The sequence below is a fragment of the Punctularia strigosozonata genome, assembly GCF_000264995.1.
Source record: "Punctularia strigosozonata HHB-11173 SS5 unplaced genomic scaffold PUNSTscaffold_4, whole genome shotgun sequence".
NCBI lineage: Eukaryota > Fungi > Basidiomycota > Agaricomycetes > Corticiales > Punctulariaceae > Punctularia > Punctularia strigosozonata.
In genome coordinates, this window is record NW_006767436.1 from 2,576,549 (window position 1) to 2,595,011 (window position 18,463).

At 55.4% G+C, this 18,463-nt stretch overlaps 6 protein-coding genes across 6 annotated transcripts; 2 read left to right on the forward strand and 4 right to left on the reverse strand.

The window, feature by feature from the left end:
* Positions 1–51: 51 nt before the first annotated feature.
* On the reverse strand, positions 52–2,360 carry PUNSTDRAFT_101142 (glycoside hydrolase family 18 protein; the record flags this gene model as incomplete). Its single annotated transcript, XM_007382567.1, has 13 exons — positions 52–102; positions 154–276; positions 331–356; positions 416–505; positions 566–656; positions 720–804; positions 855–1,022; positions 1,073–1,176; positions 1,231–1,352; positions 1,411–1,518; positions 1,578–1,700; positions 1,765–2,173; positions 2,229–2,360. 13 exons carry the CDS (start codon positions 2,358–2,360, stop codon positions 52–54), a joined length of 1,632 nt encoding a protein of 543 aa, XP_007382629.1.
* A 1,927-nt stretch (positions 2,361–4,287) lies between these two features.
* PUNSTDRAFT_51650 (P-loop containing nucleoside triphosphate hydrolase protein) lies at positions 4,288–6,767 on the forward strand. Its single transcript, XM_007382568.1, has 7 exons — positions 4,288–4,534; positions 4,641–4,800; positions 4,867–4,995; positions 5,050–5,576; positions 5,630–5,872; positions 5,923–6,240; positions 6,294–6,767. The coding sequence occupies exons 1-7, from the start codon at positions 4,317–4,319 to the stop codon at positions 6,616–6,618; spliced, it is 1,920 nt and encodes a 639-aa protein (XP_007382630.1). The 5' UTR covers positions 4,288–4,316; the 3' UTR covers positions 6,619–6,767.
* A 3,270-nt stretch (positions 6,768–10,037) lies between these two features.
* On the reverse strand, positions 10,038–10,208 carry PUNSTDRAFT_19416 (uncharacterized protein; the record flags this gene model as incomplete). The annotated part of the gene is made up of 1 exon (XM_007382569.1): positions 10,038–10,208. A coding segment is annotated over one exon (171 nt), but the record flags the coding sequence as incomplete, so codon positions are not given.
* Positions 10,209–11,457: 1,249 nt separating this feature from the next.
* PUNSTDRAFT_51651 (uncharacterized protein) lies at positions 11,458–12,782 on the forward strand. The gene is made up of 4 exons (XM_007382570.1): positions 11,458–11,853; positions 11,996–12,199; positions 12,305–12,594; positions 12,643–12,782. The coding sequence occupies exons 1-3, from the start codon at positions 11,718–11,720 to the stop codon at positions 12,550–12,552; spliced, it is 588 nt and encodes a 195-aa protein (XP_007382632.1). The 5' UTR covers positions 11,458–11,717; the 3' UTR covers positions 12,553–12,594; positions 12,643–12,782.
* Positions 12,783–13,331: 549 nt separating this feature from the next.
* PUNSTDRAFT_112870 (uncharacterized protein) lies at positions 13,332–14,135 on the reverse strand (the record flags this gene model as incomplete). Its single annotated transcript, XM_007382571.1, has 3 exons — positions 13,332–13,627; positions 13,680–13,776; positions 13,830–14,135. 3 exons carry the CDS (start codon positions 14,133–14,135, stop codon positions 13,332–13,334), a joined length of 699 nt encoding a protein of 232 aa, XP_007382633.1.
* Positions 14,136–14,533: 398 nt separating this feature from the next.
* On the reverse strand, positions 14,534–18,233 carry PUNSTDRAFT_51653 (glycoside hydrolase family 92 protein). Its single transcript, XM_007382572.1, has 24 exons — positions 18,064–18,233; positions 17,952–18,010; positions 17,819–17,893; positions 17,658–17,769; positions 17,556–17,602; positions 17,330–17,501; positions 17,114–17,278; positions 16,805–17,061; positions 16,724–16,754; positions 16,611–16,672; positions 16,461–16,560; positions 16,345–16,401; positions 16,253–16,286; positions 16,073–16,203; positions 15,949–16,016; positions 15,822–15,890; positions 15,684–15,773; positions 15,505–15,633; positions 15,442–15,450; positions 15,302–15,388; positions 15,105–15,252; positions 15,044–15,049; positions 14,783–14,979; positions 14,534–14,726 (listed from the first exon to the last, which is right to left on the reverse strand). Exons 1-24 carry the CDS (start codon positions 18,188–18,190, stop codon positions 14,559–14,561), a joined length of 2,400 nt encoding a protein of 799 aa, XP_007382634.1. The 5' UTR covers positions 18,191–18,233; the 3' UTR covers positions 14,534–14,558.
* Positions 18,234–18,463: the final 230 nt, after the last annotated feature.

Sequence of the window (18,463 nt, forward strand, 5' to 3'; positions counted from 1 at the left end):
ATGTGCCCAAGTCCTAGGAATACATATGAAACAATCGTAAAGCTACCACCATCATTTTCCCAAGCTGGATCGAATGACGTTCTGCAGCGAATATCCATCGTCCTGCCAACAGGGTCAACTGCGTAGAGGAAGCAGGCACGGATTGATGCGTACCTGGTCCATGGACCACGTAAAACAGCCGGCCATACCAGAAGACTTCGCATATGCCGCCTTGTCTGCGAGCGAATATGTATCGTCGTAGGTGACGACAGTGGACCTCGACGTGTTGAAGAGGAACTGTCCGAGGAAGGTTAGTGTTGTATGATGTGGCAAGAAAACGGTCGTACGTACAGGTGTATCCGAGCAGTCATCCCAACCTGATTAAAGTGGGTCAGTGAAACGTTGTTTTAACTCGGTATAGCGTTCACGCCCGTACCCTCGGTATAACCATTGGCTTGCACATAGACACTACCGCTCTTCTTCAGTGCACCTAGGGCTATTATCTGGTTGAAAGCGATTTGTTGACCTGAAAAACCGTCGTGAAACTGTTCAGACAATGTACCGTTCGCACACAAGCAAGACTGACCGAAGTATGAACTGAGGTCACCGGCGGCAGCTTCGGCGTGTATCGTGGTAGATGGACGCGCCCGCTCGTGTTTGTTGTTCAAGAAGACGGGCTCTTCCCCAGGAACAACCGCCGTCGGCTCTTTGGACGCGGCAGGTAAGGGGCATGCAGGAACGCGTGCTTGATGGATCGAAGGCACAAAACCCGCAGGAGGCATAGCTATCTTGGTCAATGTGGTCTTGGTACTCTTGCTCACGTATCTAAGAGATACGTCAATAACGTTCACAGCCGCGACCTGGCCCAGACTCACCCATACAACGGAAGGCCGAGGAGAAGTTTGTTAGCGGGCATCTTCGCTTTTGTCCATGCAGCGAACGCCGCTTGAGCGGACGCTTGGGGTTGCGTTGCATTTCCGCAAAGGTTTCCGAGCGGCGCATTCGGACCCGGAGTAGCCGAGGCGCCCCACACGTCGTAGTTCCTAACAGACGTGAGGTTCTGACGATGACTACAATTATCTTGTTAACTCACATTATATTCACGTATGTCATTTGAGCAGCGTAAGCGCTGACGTCTGTAAGGGGACTGCCATTCGATCCCAACCACGGCTGTTGGGTCACGGCGGCGGAGATGATCTGCATATATTGCTTGGATCGATGCTATCAGCTGCGGATAGGAAGGGGAAATACCTTGGAGGAACCAAGGGCGGTGCGTAACGACTTGAAGAAGCTCAGTAGGTTGGCAGAGTCGGAAGACGAGAATGGGTTGCCGGCGCCCGAAGAGTTGGGATACTCCCAATCGATATCGATACCTAATATCCAAAGCAAGGATCAAGACACAATAATGCATCGTTCGGACTAGAAACTGACCAGCCAAGCCATAAGTGTTAACGGCGCTCACGGCCGCATTCACGAATTTCGTTCGGTTTGCGGATGTCGACATGGCCTGCGAGAAGTAGTACGAGCCACCCCACCCCCCTGAAACCCACATGTTAGTTCATCCACAACGCCATTAATATCAGATCGCATGCACGTACCGATGCTCAAGACGATCTTTGTGCCCTTTCCACTGCTGTTCGCCGCGCTCACCAGGCGCTTCAGGGTGCCGGTAGCTCCATCGTCCCAGGAGATGGTAGAGGAAGAGTTGGGTGTCGCAAACGCTATGTGGTTACCGTTAGCCTCGTGTGCACGGGGTACCAGGGCCGACAGGTGGCCAAGACGTACCGAAGAAGAGGATGTCGAACTTGGAGAAGTCGATGCTCTCCGGCGCAAGAGTGTCGGCGGCCCAGTCGGGGTAATAGGAAGCAGCAATCAAGCTAGACGCCGCCGCTTGAACTTCGCCCTGAGCCTCTTTGAGAGAAAGGGCGGTCTTGCGGGACAAAGTAGACGGTAAGGCATCTTCGGGATGCAGTGCAGGACGCTTGGACGACGTAGTTGGAGGAGAAAGAAACGCATCCAGAAGAGGAGAACTGGTCTTGGAAGATATGAGGTCAGATAGGTACAGTCCTAGGCCTGACTTGCGCTCTGAGATGAGCGCGTCGTCAACCCAAGCGGATGGGACAAAGTGGGTGGCCAGAATGCGCTTGGGCGGAAGGCGATGCGGATCACCAAGAGCTTCGTGAAGCGCGACAAACTGGGGGTCATACGTACATGAGACGACAGCAACGACATGCGCGGAAGAGACTCACTTCAGAGTATCGTTTGTGAAGTTCATAGCTCGTGCCGTCCTCGCGTTTGACCGCGATAGTGTAAACCACATGCGGCCTTGGGCTGGAGGAAGTCGTGTGACCAACAACCGAGACGTTCTTGATGTCGGCCATGTTTTCTGTCGCGGTCTGAGAGACGGGACAAGCAGATGAACCAGACTTTAAGTACAAGGGCGTCGCTGTGGCGATCGCCGGCGCCACCTGTGAGCTAGACCAGAGCGGAAGCCGCGGACGGAGGGCCTATCGTCGTCCCGCGGCGTGACAAGTCTGGCCAACAGGCCCGGAAACATCGTCATGAGTTTCGGCTGCCACATGGGGTTCGAGAACGCATGGACAGAGACATGGCCTCCTCCCCTATGCGTCGACCTCTGGATCGTGTACTCCGTCCTTCCGCTGCACGTGTTGGTTACCGCTGATATCCGGAGGTTCCGGTGTGAGCAGTTGTCTCGGTTTCTGAACGGCATAGGCTATATGAAGCCTTAGGAAGCGTATTCCAAGCCTATCACCTGAGTCCGAAGGCTTCTTGAGATTGACCGGAACCCTACGTCACGGTAAAACAAGGAGGACCGGTCAATCATTTGCTCCAGTGCTCCAAGACGTCAATCAAAATACATTGGCGCTCGTGGAATAGAGTCGCAAGTTGAGGCCAAGAGCAGCTGTCGCGGGACAGTCTGTTCACGACGTTGACACGGATCGTCGATGGCGCATGGGTCAACTGGATCAGCAGTCGAAATGAACCGTGCGCGGGATGACGATGGCTATGACAGTAAGCCCAGACAGTCGAACAGCGTTATCGAGCCGCGGTCGGTCAGACATGTCAAGGACAGCAAGTTCGGATACTCCGAGCCTGCGTGCGGAGATCAGCTTCCGGTCGGTATGGAAGAGAGCAGTGTGGGAGAAATCTAAGTACAAACGCCGGTCACTATATATCTTATCTTCCCGGACGCCTCCTGTTTATGTGCTCATGATCAAATCCCGGTCCATACACCTGAATAGGTCCAAGCCTCCGTTCTAACAGGTTTCCGGCGGAGAAACCTGAATGTAGCATCGTCGCTCAGCGTCGCCAACCGACGATATGGTGGGCGCTGGCGCTGACTGCCCACATGGTGCCTTCAAATGGGCTTGACCAGCCACCTGTTTTCTCTAGGGCGAATCATCATATTCACCTCGTTGCATTACGGAGGGCGGGGTAAATATAAGGAGGCATGCCAACCTACTACGATGTGTATCTCTACTTGCACGCTCGATAACGCCTATGTCTTGCTGCCCACTACTGATGGGGCCCGCTGCACATGCTGTGCCCGGTTTCGAGATTGGGTATATGTGGCTGGTTGTTGCTGCCTATGCACGAGAGACGAACACACCTCGTGTAAGGGCGTCCGGACACCTTACTTCGAGTTTTTACTTGAACTCATCCGGACCATCTACATCATCCCGTGCCGAAGCTTCCAAGTCCGACTCGGGATGTGAGGCCTTGTCCCGAGCGCTTGAATGTACTTCGGTATGGACATATCGCCGAGAGACGGCCGCTTGCTAACTTCTGCCCAAGTTCGCGAGCTCGTGCTGAATGTACGATAGGTTTCATTCATAGCGCTGGCATGGTGGGACTGCAGCAACAGCGATAAGAATCGGGTGAATTATGTGTAAAGATGAATCGCACCGTCGCAAGTGCACATGCTGTCGCAATTGACTACTAGCTCGAGTAGCACTGGATGCTCCCAAGCGGGCCGATCTCAAGGAATCGAAAGCGATCATGAAGCGTAACGGTAAGTATTCGGATCGTGTGCAGAGCAGCTTCGTGAGTCCATCGATTTTTATACCCCTCGACGGGGGTGCGCAATCCATTACATCAGTAAGCACGAACGGCATCCAGGGAGATTGTTTCGGGTGCGCGCTGGATGATGATGTTGGTTTATGTACCTGAAGGTCAAGCTGAAGGTGGTTGGCCGTATCAGCAGCGCTCAAGTCATGCTTCCCACGATTATAATTTATGATCTGCAACAGTTTTCATCGATCCTGTGCAAAGCTCTACCCCGGGCCTGCTTGCTTTCCTCCTCATCGCCGTCAGCCATGGCACCCTCCGCATCCAAACAGAAGCGTCTTGCTGAGAAGGCTGCGAAAGGTGCCGCCAAGAGCAAAGGCAAGGGCACCGATGCGTCCTCCACCACCGACACCCCCACTGGCAGCACCAACGGCAGCACCGCCAGCACGCCGATGACCAGCTTGTCTGCAGCTACCAGCAAAGAAGATCTCAGCGCGATGGAGAAGCTGAGGATTGCCACAGATCGGTGTGTTATTTGTCTTGCAAACCTACATCGTCCCTTGTCCACGTCCTTGGACGATTGAATGCGTCTCATGTACGAGCTCACGCTGACGGACGTTGCTAATATACAGGAGCGCAGCCGGTGTGCTCGTATCCGATCCCAAGGGACGCGACATCAAGATCGACTCGTATACGCTGTCTTTCCATGGTCGGTTATTGATCGAGAATGCCGAGATTTCGTTTAACTACGGCAATCGTTACGGATTACTGGGAGAAAATGGTTCGGGAAAGGTAAGCAAAGCTCTGATCTTTATGTGTTCATACCCAGCATCAGATAGCTCACTCATCATCACGCAGTCCACTCTTCTGCAGTCCATCGCAGATCGCGACATTGAAATCCCCGACCACATCGACATCTACCTCGTGCGGGGAGAGGCAGAGCCCTCAGATGTCAACGCGCTCGATTTCATCGTTGCATCCGCGAGGGTAAGTAGTATCACCGAGCCAAGGCATCGTAGGTCGCCTAACATTGTCTTCCAGGAAAAAGTGGCCAAACTCGAAGCCCGCATAGAAGAACTCTCCATCGCAGATGACCCGGACGATGTCGCCCTCGATCAGGCCTATGAGGAGCTCGAAGAACTCGACCCCTCCACTTTCGAGACTAAGGCCGGCTCCATCCTTCACGGTCTCGGCTTCACGCAGCAGATGATGCAAAAGCCTACCAAAGACATGTCCGGTGGTTGGCGTATGCGCGTCGCCCTTGCCCGAGCGTTGTTCATCAAGCCTCATTTGCTATTACTTGATGAGCCTACCAACCACTTGGATCTCGGTGCCGTCGTCTGGCTCGAGGCATACCTCAGCACGTATAACCACATTCTCGTCATCACATCGCACTCCCAGGATTTCATGGATGAAGTCTGCACCAACATCATGGACCTGACCCCGAAGAAGAAGCTGGTGTACTACGGTGGTAATTACTCGACTTACGTGAGAACGAAGTCCGAGAACGAGGTGAATCAGATGAAGGCGTACCAAAAACAACAAGACGAAATCGCGCACATCAAGAAGTACGGTATTGAGGTTGATTCGTAGCTGGCCATGGCGCTGACGAGATCTCCAGGTTCATTGCGTCCGCCGGTACATACGCTAATCTCGTGAAACAAGCCAAGTCCAAGCAGAAGATCATCGACAAGATGGAGGCGGACGGCCTTATCGAGAAGATCGAGAAGTCGCGCCAGCTCCGATTCCACTTTGAGGACATCCACAAGCTGCCGCCTCCTATCCTGGCTTTCGACAACGTTGCGTTCTCCTACTCCGGCAAGAAGGAAGACTACCTGTATCAGAACCTGTCTTTCGGTATCGAGTGCGTATCTCTGTCTTTGTTGCGAACATATCGCTCATAATGTCTTTCAGTATGGACTCTCGTATCGCCATCCTCGGTGCCAACGGTACCGGCAAATCGACGCTCCTTCACCTTATCACCGGAGCTTTGCAACCCTGCGAAGGCACCGTTTCCCGGCACGTCTCCCTCAAACTTGCCAAGTACTCTCAGCATTCGGCGGACCAGCTACCATACGACAAGAGCCCGATTGAGTACTTCCAGGCCCTCTTTTCCCAGAAGTACCCGGAGAAGGACTTGCAAGCGTGGAGAGCGCAGCTTGGGCGATTTGGTCTTTCGGGCCAACATCAGACATCGCCGATTGCTCACCTTTCCGACGGTCTCCGGAACCGGTGAGTGTAATCCAGCGTCCCCGGACGAGCAGACGCTCACTCGCGTGCCCCAGTGTCGTGTTCGCACAGCTTGCCATGGAGCATCCCCACATTCTGTTATTGGATGAGCCGACGAACCACTTGGACATGGAATCCATCGACGCGCTTGCCGTCGCGATCAAGGAGTTCGAGGGTGGTGTGGTCATTGTATCGCACGACTTCCGACTCATCAGCCAGGTCGCCGAGGAACTGTGGGAGGTGAGGGACCGCAAGATCCGCAACCTCACGAAGGAGGACATCACCATCGTCGACTACAAGAAGTCGCTCATGAAACAGTCGGAGGCCGCGATCGAGAAGGCGAAGCTCATCAGCAAAAATATGGCGAAGGCCAAGACATAGATGGGTACACACACGTCCCTTCGGCTCATTAGTATATCTGCCTTCGATTAGTTTGTTCACTCCCCATCTCGGATGTAGCTACACATTGCAGATGTATAACCACCTTGTGCACGCCATGTACTTCTATACCCCATCACTTAGACGGTTTCGATATCCATGTGCGCCCCGGGAGAGCAGTTTGCACGGAATGAGATATCTACATCATACAAACTATGTACTCTGGTACACTGGTCTATTGCGCACGTAAACTAACGAATGTGAGACGCGGATGGGATGGACGGGCGAGGACATGGCGAAAGGTCAGGACGTGAACGTGTGGTGGAAGATTGTTGCGGCAGCATGGGGTGGATGAATGAACACGAACGAAAGCAATGCAATATGGTTACAATCGATAGCTACACAATGCATCCCAGTAAAAAGGAAAAGAGGAGCAAAACGACTTCCGACGGCGAGGAAGGAAGCATGGCGCGGTGGTGATATCTGAGGAGCCATCCTTAGCCAACGACGGTACCTGCGTCACCACTCGTCCACATGTCTCGAGTGTGTCCTGACGCGCCGTGCCCGTGTAGGCCGTGCTGAGTTTGATGGATAGCGCTGGGGAGATGAGAGACCTGGCCGACTAAAACTTGAGACGAGTGCGAAGTATCGTATTCTACCGCCTGATTAAAGCGAGTTTGTTGAATGAGGTGGGCTGCCTGATGGTATGAAGCGACCGGGGACGGGTTCAAGGGGTGAATGTACGTCTGGTGAGAGTATGTCGCTTCGGCCTGCTGGCGAAGCTGGGTCGCGGCTGCGGACGGAGGGTACGAGTGATCCATGGTCGAGATCGCGACTGCGGGTTCCAACATCGTAGTGTGAACGAACGACGGGTGTCCATGCTCCGAGGACTCTGGCCTAGAAGCGTAGTGATCCTGCATCTGCGGCGGAGGGGAGGAAGCCGGTGGCTGTTCCGGGAACAGGAGGCGGAACACAGGCTGAGAATCTCGTTCATGATGGCCGTACCCTTCGTTGACCGGCATGCCTACGAATCCACCCTGCACGTGCGAGACAACGGGCAGTGGTGGTGAGGCGTACCGGCTACCAGGAGCGACGGCCGGGATACTCGGATGCACTTGAGAAGCTGCAAAGTCGACGTAATCGGAGTCGGGATCCGCGTACTGAACGTACGAATGAGATCGAGGGCGTGCGGCGTTGTGGTCTGCGTGATGCACATTATGTACGGCGCCCACGTAAGTGGACGGCATATTGACCTCGGCCGTCACGGCACCAGGAGGAATCGCCGTTGTCGTTGTAGGTACAATCGGGCTTTGGCGATGACCCTGAGGAAGAGGCTGGTAGGAGCTGGCAGGGGGCGGGACGTGATCGAAGTAGTCGCCAGAAGTGTGCGCGTAGCCAAACCCATCTATAGCAGGCTCCTCGGGGGTATTACTTGCAGAAACAAATGGAACAGAAGCAGGGTCATCGGCAGATCTGGCGGCGTGGTCATGACTATATTGGAACTCGTTGTAGGCAGAGCGGTCACCCGAGGGTAGCACAGCGGCGGCGTGAGGATAGCCTGCCATAGGCACCGGCGAGACTGGACGGGAAGCTGCCGTAGGTAAATGCCGGCTAGTCGGGCGAGAATCGTAGTTCGGGATGGGTGGGCCACCAGCTGTCTGGGAGTCGCCGTAAAGGTCTCCAGAGTATGTCATGCTATCCTGAGGGTGAGCGTTGGAGGCCGATGGCGTCGCTAGCGCACGATCCTGCTGGAGCACACCATACTGATCGTACTGTTGGAACACCTGCGCGTGAGGCTCCTCATACGCGGGATAAGCTCCAGACGTCTCGAGGGGGAGCTGATCTGGCGAATGCTGAACAGCGTGAGCCACATTCTGTTCAGCGTCTGTGGAGGATCTTAGAAATTGAGGCGCAAAGACGGGTTCGCCTGAGCCACGGCCTTCCAGGGACGATGGATTCGCGGGGTACTGTGAGGATGTGTCCGGCGCATGCTCGTATTGGTAAAGGTAATTTTCCTGGTGGGCATATGTAGCCCCTTCAGCGAGGTAACCGGCGGCCGGAGATCCATCGGTCGCAGTGTGAGCGTCCGCTCCCTCTTGCGACGTGGGAGCGTCGTCGTGCTGCATACCATCCAATGACACATCTGCTGCGACCATACCGGGCCCACCGGCGCCAAATGCGCCATAGGCCACCGGTGCATACCCCAAGGCGGTCGCAATCGTAGCCTGCCTCGCCTGTTCCTCGTAAGCTACGACGCCCGTTCGCCCGAATCTAGCCGCAGGACGAGGCATTCGTAGACCGTTATCGGGATCCGTCGCCCCAGCGAGGGAGGACGAGTTCCCGGAGAGGGTATAGTGCTGCAAGGTCTGGATGTGGATCGCATCGCCGTTCTCGGAAGCGACATGCACAACAGGCATGGGAGGCGGAAACGGGACGGCTGGCGATCGCGTTGCTTCTCTCGAGTCAGGACGAGCGTCCGCGGGGGATGGTGCTGATGCCGGGGAGGCCGAAGAGCCCGAACCGGACGTGGAGGGAAAGGGTCCGCTAGGAACCGCAGACCGATGAGGGGAGAGCGTCCGACCGTACGCCGAAAACTCTGCTGAACGCGCGATACGGGCAGATAGTGGCGCTTCTACCAAGGGCGGAGGCGTATCCGGCGGGCTCGGCACGTTCGGGTGGGTGAGATCGATCGGCGATTCTCGTCCGCCCCCTGCCGTGGACAGATGGTGGGCCAGAGTACCCGGAGCTGTTCCGGGAGAAGCACGAGGCGATCGTGAGGCAGAGCTCGTCTCGGGGGACGGGGAGGGGGAGGGATGGCGAGTGGGGGGTACAGCCATCCGTATGCGGAGCTCGCCAGGATTGGCGCGGACGCGGCGCCGGGGGAGAAGAGTCGGAGAAGGGAGGCGTATCCGGACTTCTTCCTGAGGGCTTCCGGGGAGCGCGCCAGGATCTCCCGCCGCAGGCTTGGATTGGATTCGCCTCGGTTTGGACACGTAGGAGGGCCCTTTCGAGGCGATGGATCGCGAAGATCGGGATGCAGAGCTCGGTCCAGGTGGGCGGGACGGCGACCTGGAAGGCGAGCTTGATTTTCGGCGCTGTTCGGAGATTGCCGCTCGGGTGGTGCCGCTGGATGCACGACGGGATCCAGGCGAGAGGTGGATGCGGTAGCTAGAAGGAGTCGAGCAGTCAGTTACGATGCGTATCGAGCGAGCGCGAAGAGGGACGAATCGTCTCGACGGTGAGAAGAAAGGCTAAACAGCGTGGAAATCGTTGAACGAATATGCACATCGAAACGGCGGATCGCGAGAAGGGCGTACAGGCCGAGTACGCGGTAAGCTGAAAGAGAGGACCAGAGTACGGGGGAAGGGTTCGAGCGACGTGATGGGCACAGACACAGAACGAGCGCAGGGGAAGACGCGAAGATGTATGACGTACTGTTGCTGAAGGTTGTCCTGTCGCGAACAGCGGGTTTCGCAGCCCGGGAACGGGCACTTGTGGTTGCGTTCCCCGGTGTGGATGCGGGCGTGTCTGGCGAGATGGCCGCTGGTGCTGAAGAGGCGGCGACAGACGGCGCACACGAACGTTTTCTTCTGGGCTTCGGCGACGGACCCGACGAGTTCCATCTCGTGGTCGTCGTCTACGAGCGGGGGAGAGTGGCCCCCGGGGAGGTCCTGGGGGATGGTGTAGGGGGCTGTGGAGGTGGAGGGCCTGTCCCTGCTGGTGGACTGGCGAGGCATAGCATCCCTCTCGTGCGGGTGGCGGTGGGGTTAAGTAGCGAGCGGATCGCGGGGAATGGCGGCTGCGCTCTCTGGACGCGCGCACAACGTGTCCGGCGGCGAGCGAGAGGGAGGGCGGCGGTGAGGAGGCCCAGCGAGACGCGGGCCGGGATTGGCGTGTTGGCAATTGAACGCAGGCGCTCGCTACGTTATGTATATTTTTCGTCAGCCCTTTAGTCTTTCCTGCCTTGTCCGCTGCGTCGGCTCGGTTATGTCGAATCTGATGTCCGCGATCTGAGTCGGGCGAGATAACAGACTATAACAATCGCCTTCTGCCAACCCGAGCTGGTCTCGGTCTTCATCAGAACTGGCCCCCGGAAAGCACACCGCTTCCCCCCAGAAGACCGTTTCTGTCTACTATCGCGGACGCTCGGCTAGCTGCCTCGCGCCACTATAATATCCAGAGGTGTAGCGACCGCGTCCGTCGTTCATGACCGGGCTCTCCGACGCTCACCGCAGGGCACCTCCGGTCACCAGCGCAACTCGCTGTGTCGGACAATCTCGGATCCACCCTCACTGAAATCGCGGTACCTCGCCTCCGCCACCATAGCGGTCCTCGCCCGTTCGCGAACGATTGCCGCACCGTGGGCCTTCCCACCTGCACCTTCCTTGACCTGGCCGATGGATCAAGGAAGTGCAGGACCCGTTTCAGGACGCGGGTCATCCCAAACCTGGACTGGCTCCTTCACATCGCGACTCTTTCATCAGCTTTTGTGCATTACGGCAGCAGCACATAGCGCTTCAACTCGCAAGTCGCGATATATCGCCCCGATGGCAAGGCATGCAATCCGCGGCCATAAGCTTGCGGTCCGATATGAGCGTGCCACCGGTCCGCTGCAGGCGATTGCTTGGAGGAGAGCTGCTCGCAAGGCGCTTCCCCACCGCGAGCCAGAATTTATTGCGTGCTCCGGAGAAGCTCGCGTCGTTCGGTCCATCCGCGTGATGTTCGCATCGTCAAAATAATTCCGGTGCGTGTTCGACAGAGCTTTGACCGCAACTTCACGTGTTTCATGACGGGCTGGGCTTATGGCAACGTAGCCTGCGCTTTGCACCAGCTGACACTCGAGCGATAACATGCATGCTTTGCCTATGGGAGACCCAACGCTATATTTGCGTGGCGATGAATTCGCGCAGCTCTGCATCCCACATCCGTCTGGTTGGCGGCCGGAAACCGGCATCGGCCAAACGTTCAAGCAACCCCGCGCAGGCGGCGATAAATAGTATAGACCTGGGAGAGCCCCGAGAAAGCACACGGAGCAACACGTCAATGAGACGAGCACCCCCATCGCAGGGAGCTGTGCCAATCTATCGCAACGCCCGAGTCGCATGACCGGAAACGGCAGCACAAATCTCACTTTGGAGTGTCGGATCCGCTTCCTGCCTTTGATTCGTAGCTTCGGTAAAATATCGCAGGAACTCGGCCTCCCCCTGAGAACATCAGAACAGCAAGCCGTCCCGGCGGGTGCGCGAACGGCACTATTCTCGCAGGGCGCGTGAATGAACTCCGCTCTATTGCGCTAATTCACCACAGATTAACTCAGCCGCACCCAAGGTAAATCGAGCATCCGGGATGCTTCGCCATTTGACGCCACCAACCTCAGCAGGTTCATCGCCTTGTGCTCGCAGGTCGTCCTATGCGAACATAAGGCCAACCGTAGCAAGTTGTAGCTCCTCGTACGTACAGCGCCAGTGGAGGCGTCCTCAGGAAATGAGTCATGATGGCACGGGTGTATTCCTACTGCCTATCGCCAGCTCGGATGCCGTGGACTGGCGCGGCATAGCGAACGTCCTAAACCGCCTTCGTACCGGTATGTACGCCCTCCGCACTGAGTCCATGTACTTACTTGGGAATTTGACGCTCGCGGCCTGATTGGTCGGCGGTTTGTCGACAATCATTGCCGATGAATTGCCAGGACGCTCGCGTGGCGTCTATCTTTGCGCAATCGACCGAGATTACGAGCTTGCTAGGAATCTCCCTTACCGGCGAATATGCCGGATGATCGTTCGATGGACAATCAGCACCCTCATGCTCGCAGGTACGCGAATCCCCGAGGGCTGCCGTAACGTCGATCCTTGCAAACAACGCCGTATTCCTGGCACTGTCGAAGATTCATTTGACGACAAGCACGTTCATCGCGGGGATGTTTCACGTTCCGCATGAGGGCCAAGTTTTGGGTCTGATAAGCCAATGCGCTGCGTGGAAGTGCGTGTAACTAGACCTCTTCCGCGCGCTTCTCATCTTCCAAAGTAGATACTGGTACAAGATCTCGGCATGTTGGGGAACATGATGAGTAATTGCGTCCGGGCTGAGATGTTACTGGCTCGCCATGTTTATGTGCCCTGATTGTCCTTCACGAGGTCTAAGCATGCGTTTCCATTTTCAGCAAAGAGATCTCCTGTTCCTACCGATCGCAAGCAACCCTCGATATTTCCTTCCCTACAACATGGAAGATCAATTGACCGTGCTGGCAGGCGCCCGTGCGTACCCTCTTGTGCAGGTTCAATGAAAGACTTCTTTCCTAGAAAATGATTATGAAGAAGTGTCAAACCTCTACATGAAGGAGGGATGATGTGCGAAACGTTTGTATCCTGAAGATGCGGTCATGGATTCGTATATGGCCGCGTGCACGTTGAGGATCGGCGTCATTCCATCTCTCACGTAAAGCCAGGGTAAATATATGCGCATTGACATCCGTGCCGCCTTACTACAAAAAGCTATTTCGCGGAAAGACTCCAATAATGTCCTTGATTCCTCACCAAGTAAACATGAGTGATAGAATATTCTACGAATGAACTACGAACAGTTCTAGCGCAAATGTCCACGTCATAAATACGAGCGCGCATCGCGGTACGCTCCGTGTACCCGCTTGTCCGTCATAGCGAAGCCGAGGAGGAGGAGCAAGTCACAGCAGCAAAGAAAGGATGCAGTCTCCGGACCCCTCAGACAACATCGAACTTCAAGCCGGCGACGCGATGAGTGTGGTCTTCGTGACTAGGGCCAGCTTCATAGTCAGGAGGTGGACCGTGCTGAGCGGCGTGCTGGCTTAGCAGAGCGTCATTGTCCTCCGCCCCCGGATTCTGATCAACAACAACCTGCCGAGAAGACTCGCTGTTCGTCGAAGGGCGTCCGTGATCTCCAGACGAAGAACCCATCGCGGTCATAATAGGCGAAGTTGCGTCAGCGCTTTGCCGCATCACCCTTCGATCTCCGGGGTATCTCTCCCACACGAATCCTCCTGCGAGAGCGTTCAGCTGCGGACAGAGACGAAAATGCAGGATTGAACTAACCTGTCGAAGTTGGCTCGAACGGTGGCACCGACGACGGATCGCTCTTGGTCTCACTGAAATCCCGTTCCACGTCCTTGCTCACCGGCATCGGGATGAACTGGTAGAAGAGCATAAGTTTTCATCAAGGCGATATTCTACGTAAGGTCTTACTGTTTGTGGTAGCATCATCGTTTCCTCCTGCCGAGGTGTCACGCCCTCCAGATTGACATGGCCACGTTTGCGCTCTTTTCGTCTCCGTACTCTCTTCCTCTTCAAATGCACGAAACACAAGATGATGAGGAGCAGGACGACGAAGACCGCCACGACGGTCGCTGCAATAGTGACTGCGCTCGAACGTGAGCTCGAACTGGTCCGATCGTCGTCGTCGTCATCGTCGCTGTCCGACCCGTCATCGCTATCACCATCGTCGTCGTCGTCGTCGTCGTCGCGCCTGGTGATTTCGTACCAAGAGGGCATGGCTGAGAGCAGTGAAAGAATCCGGCTCGCATGTCACTCTTATGTAGTCGACAACCTGCACACGCACTGGACCGATCGATGCTTCTTGGGCACTGTCCCGGTCGGAGGCGAAAATAGAGAAGCAGCGGGCCTGCGTACTGGAAGTAGAAGTGCAGCGAGATGTTCAGTAGCAGCAATCAGGCATAGCCCCTCGAAGAGGGTACGGCCTTTAGGCCCGCTTTAACGCCGACGTCTTGCAAGTATGCACCGTGCGGGCTTTGGTTCGCCTACGCAATCCGTCGGTGTTAGAGCAAGCAAGCAGGTTCTCAAAGCTGCAGAAGGCAATAACATTGCACAGCAGCACGTACTAATCGTCCATACGGGCAATTCAATCAAGGTGCCAGCATTTAGTCGATTGCGGTAAATGTGACATTGATATCGCTTCTAATCGAAGCCACCTGTGCTGAGTGATGGTGGCAAGGCGTCAGCGGTCGGCCCACACCCTTGCGTGATATCCGTTGTGAGCTCCAACTCGATTGTAGCACCTTGCTCAAAGGCATCCCACTCGATGAAGCAGTTACTCTTCCACGGTGTTCCATCGATTGTAACATTCTATGGACGAATACGTCGGTAAGACGCGACGGCACGTTCGCTGCGGGTAAATTTACCTTTACGAAGACCTTGCCTCCAACGCCGTCGGCAGGGTTTCCTTCGAAATTGGTGCTTATTATGGTCGTCGTGGTGTTGAAAAGAGGGTTGAAGAATGAGATCTTGGGGAAGTACGGCGAGGACAGGAGATACTGGCGCGTAGCAGGTACAGGATACATTCCTGCGAGGAAAAACGCGGCAAAGCTTCCCATAGCACCTGTGCATCAGTGGGTGAGCGCACAATCTCAAAGGCACCAATCGCGAGGGGAATCGACACTAACCAGAATCTGCAATAAGGTGAGTGAGGTCACATCGAACAACGCGAGCGGTATTGCAACCCACCATCATTTCCCGGTAGACCATTGTCGGATGTGTTGAACGACTGCGCGATGATTTGTCTCGATCTTTGCGTGCTGAGGCCGGGGCGATTTGCGTAATGGTATTGGTACGGGATTTGTTGCGAAATTTCGTCAGTGACATCAAAGTAGCTCTGTATGCGGTCAAGTCATGCCAACATGAGGGTGACAACGTCGACTTGCCTGATTGAAGATGAAGTCGAGTCTTGAGATGAAATCGTCCGGCCCTCCCTGCAGTTCGATGAGCTTGGCGGTATCCTGGGGTACAAACTATGGCAGAGTTGTCATGTCAGTTCACCAGAGCATATTCGGCTCGAGCATACCTGCGAATACTATACGGAGCATTCAGTTTACGCCAGACCCGAACGAAGGACTACGTGACATACCACTATAGGCGAACTCTCGTAAAAACCGTCGTGGTTTTGTGCATTCAAAAAACATGTCGCGTGAAGAGGATCGTTGACACTGCAATGCCTCGGATCCGTGAAGTTGAACGTGCCATTGGCAAAGCGAGGCTTTTCGGAGTTTAACATTGGCTACCAGAACTGCTCGAACGCTGACTAACCTGCACCATGCCCTTCACCGTCGAGGGAGCACCGGGGACGGTAATGCTTGGATTCCAGACGTTATCGAAGTTTCCGGCGCGTTGGGCGTACTATTATGGATCGATTCAGTTATTCATTGAATGGTCCAACAATGTTACCTTGGTCCCGTCTGACGACTTGTTCATGAGTTTAGCAACTTGGGATATGCTGAAGTCATTGAATGCGTACTAGAACGGATTGTCATTAGCGATATTCGAGTAGAATACACTAGTATGCGACTCTTACTTCCAACGTGCGGGAGACCTGCTTGGAGTTCGTGCCGCTAGGCTCGGTGACGTCCGATGGGATGTAGCCTAGCGTACGTTGGTCAGGATTGGTGGATCGCAGGAACGTTCAGAGTGAATCTAACCCAGCGACTTCCAAATGTTGACCTGTCGGCCCTGCAAATCCCAGTCCGGAGGTTGATCTTCGGCGTCCGCCAGGAGTGATGCGTATAGAGCGTCCCCAGAGACATTGAGTGCGTCCAGGTGGTTCGGGTACCTGAGATGAGGATAAGCGGCGTACGCTAAGTCAACAGCCCGCCGCATACTTCACGAAAAGTTCGGCAACGATCGGATCACCATCTGAGCGGGCCGGCTAAGTTCGATGGTCTATGATGAAGGTAAAGACTAAGGCTCTCACTGCTGCCGCCTTGAATCCACTGCTGAACGGTTGCTCCACGACACTCAGGAAGCCATCCTGGTATCCGTCGCTCGGTTAGACGTGAGAACACAAAGGAAGATGCACACGAGACGGACCTTCATGCTGCTGAATGTTAATCATCCCTCTCACAATCCGGGCGAAGTTGACAGGGTCGTGCAGAGACATTAAAGGGAACAATGAACGGAATGTGTCCCACTGAGTCACAAGGGTGAGATCATGACTAGAGGTGACCAAGGGCAACATACATTGCAGTAGAAGGAATCGTAGTACGGTTCGGTCGATGTCCAGCGCGGATTTTCGTCCGTGTCTAGGTTTGTCGTCAGCAGCTATGGCGATAGCAGATGCAACGAGGGCTCACAGTCAGCGGGAACGACATGGGTCCGGTACAGCTGAATCAAATGGTGAGCAAAGTCCACAAGTTGAAGAAGCTCGGACTTACGGACGAATAGAACAGAGACGTAATGTTGTCTGCAACTCCTGTAGTATTTACTTGTATGCGACCAAGTATATCATTCCATGCCGCGCGCGCGGCTGTGCTGACGCTATCGAAGTCAAAGTCCGGGATCTCGGATTCCGCGTTGGCGCAGGCCTGGTCAGTGGAGATGAAGGACACGCCGACGCGTGCGAGCACGGTCATGGGATCAGAACCAGCCGGACGGGAAAAGGTGAACAAAGCGCCGAGTTCGTCCCTGAAACCTACAGGACAGATCAGAACCAGCCGTGTCCTGGGGCTACGGGGAAAACCTACCGCGATACTGCTGCCTGATGTTCGTCATGCCTAGTATGGGGCCGTTTGACAACCACGTCCCGAACTCCGTAGGAGGCCCGAGGTCAAAACCGTCTCCTTTGAAGTCCACGCATGTGAAGGCGCTATAGCGTCCCGGACCAAAGCTGGCTTGGAATTCCGCTCCACCTAGGACATATCGATGAGACGATGATCGTCCGCATTCTGCGTCAAGCTTACCGACAACACGCGAGGTGTTGGGGTCGAGCGTCATGATAGGAATAGTGCTGCTCTGGAGTCCGTCGTTGGAGATGTCAACTACCATGCGCGGCTGGGTCACACTGGCCGGAAAAGTGTAGCGATGAAGAGCGGTTCGGCGTGTAGCGGTGAGCTCCACGCGAATGCCCGTTGTCTGAAATGCGAACATGTTAATGGACAAGACAAACCAAAAGGTCCAGGTCCTTACGAGATTGGTGGAGAAATATCCTGGCGATGCGCTGTCGTCGGGGAGGCCTACGCGTGCGCACGTTCAGTTTCATGTCGAAAAAGGGACGGAGATACCACCGACCATTGCTCAGTACTTTGCGAAGGACCTTGCGTCCGTTTTCAGACGTTTGGCATTCCTCGAAGCTGTTGCAGGAAGCGATCGGAAACAATTTGAAGTTGGACAACGAGGCCGCCTGAGACGTGTCTGAGCTCCTGCATCTCCAATGGGTAGAGCGAGCTTACACCACCGGTTCCCTGGTCGTGCAACTGCGAGAATCCTACGACATTGAATTGGGGATCGCGATCATAGCCAGCTTGCTACGGGTGGGAAGGAGAACGATGAGCTCATGCGGTAGAGCGGGTTGATGTTACCAACATTTCCGGGAGAATCGGTGTCCATGCCGGGTTTAGCGAGTCCATGGGGGAGGGTTGCTCCTACGAGATGGAGGTTGAATTACGGCAGAGCTCGGGGTAAGGGAGAGGCGGACCTGGGAAGACGTGACCTCCCGCAGTAGTGCCGATGAACATGTTGACCAAAGACGCAGGATCGTCTATTTGGCCCGCAACATGGTTGACGGCAGCGAGAGCGAGGGTAACGAAAGCTAGGAGAGCCATATCCGAAAGAGAGCGCAGGGCGTCCAGAGGCAGCGAATGCGCTGGAACGCGGGGCGGGTGGGGGTCATGAGCCGGTCTTGCTGGGGGAGCTATAAGGCGAGAGGTTGCTCAGGACGGGGAAGGGGCCTTCTTGGAACTGTCTGAAACGACCGAAGATGAACAGAAGGCGACGGCTTCTGGTGGTTCTTCGAGATCACGAGCGGTAAGAGCGGGCGCCATCGCGGGCCAAGGTGGGCAAAGATGGACACGCAGGCTGAGGACGAAGCGCGTTGC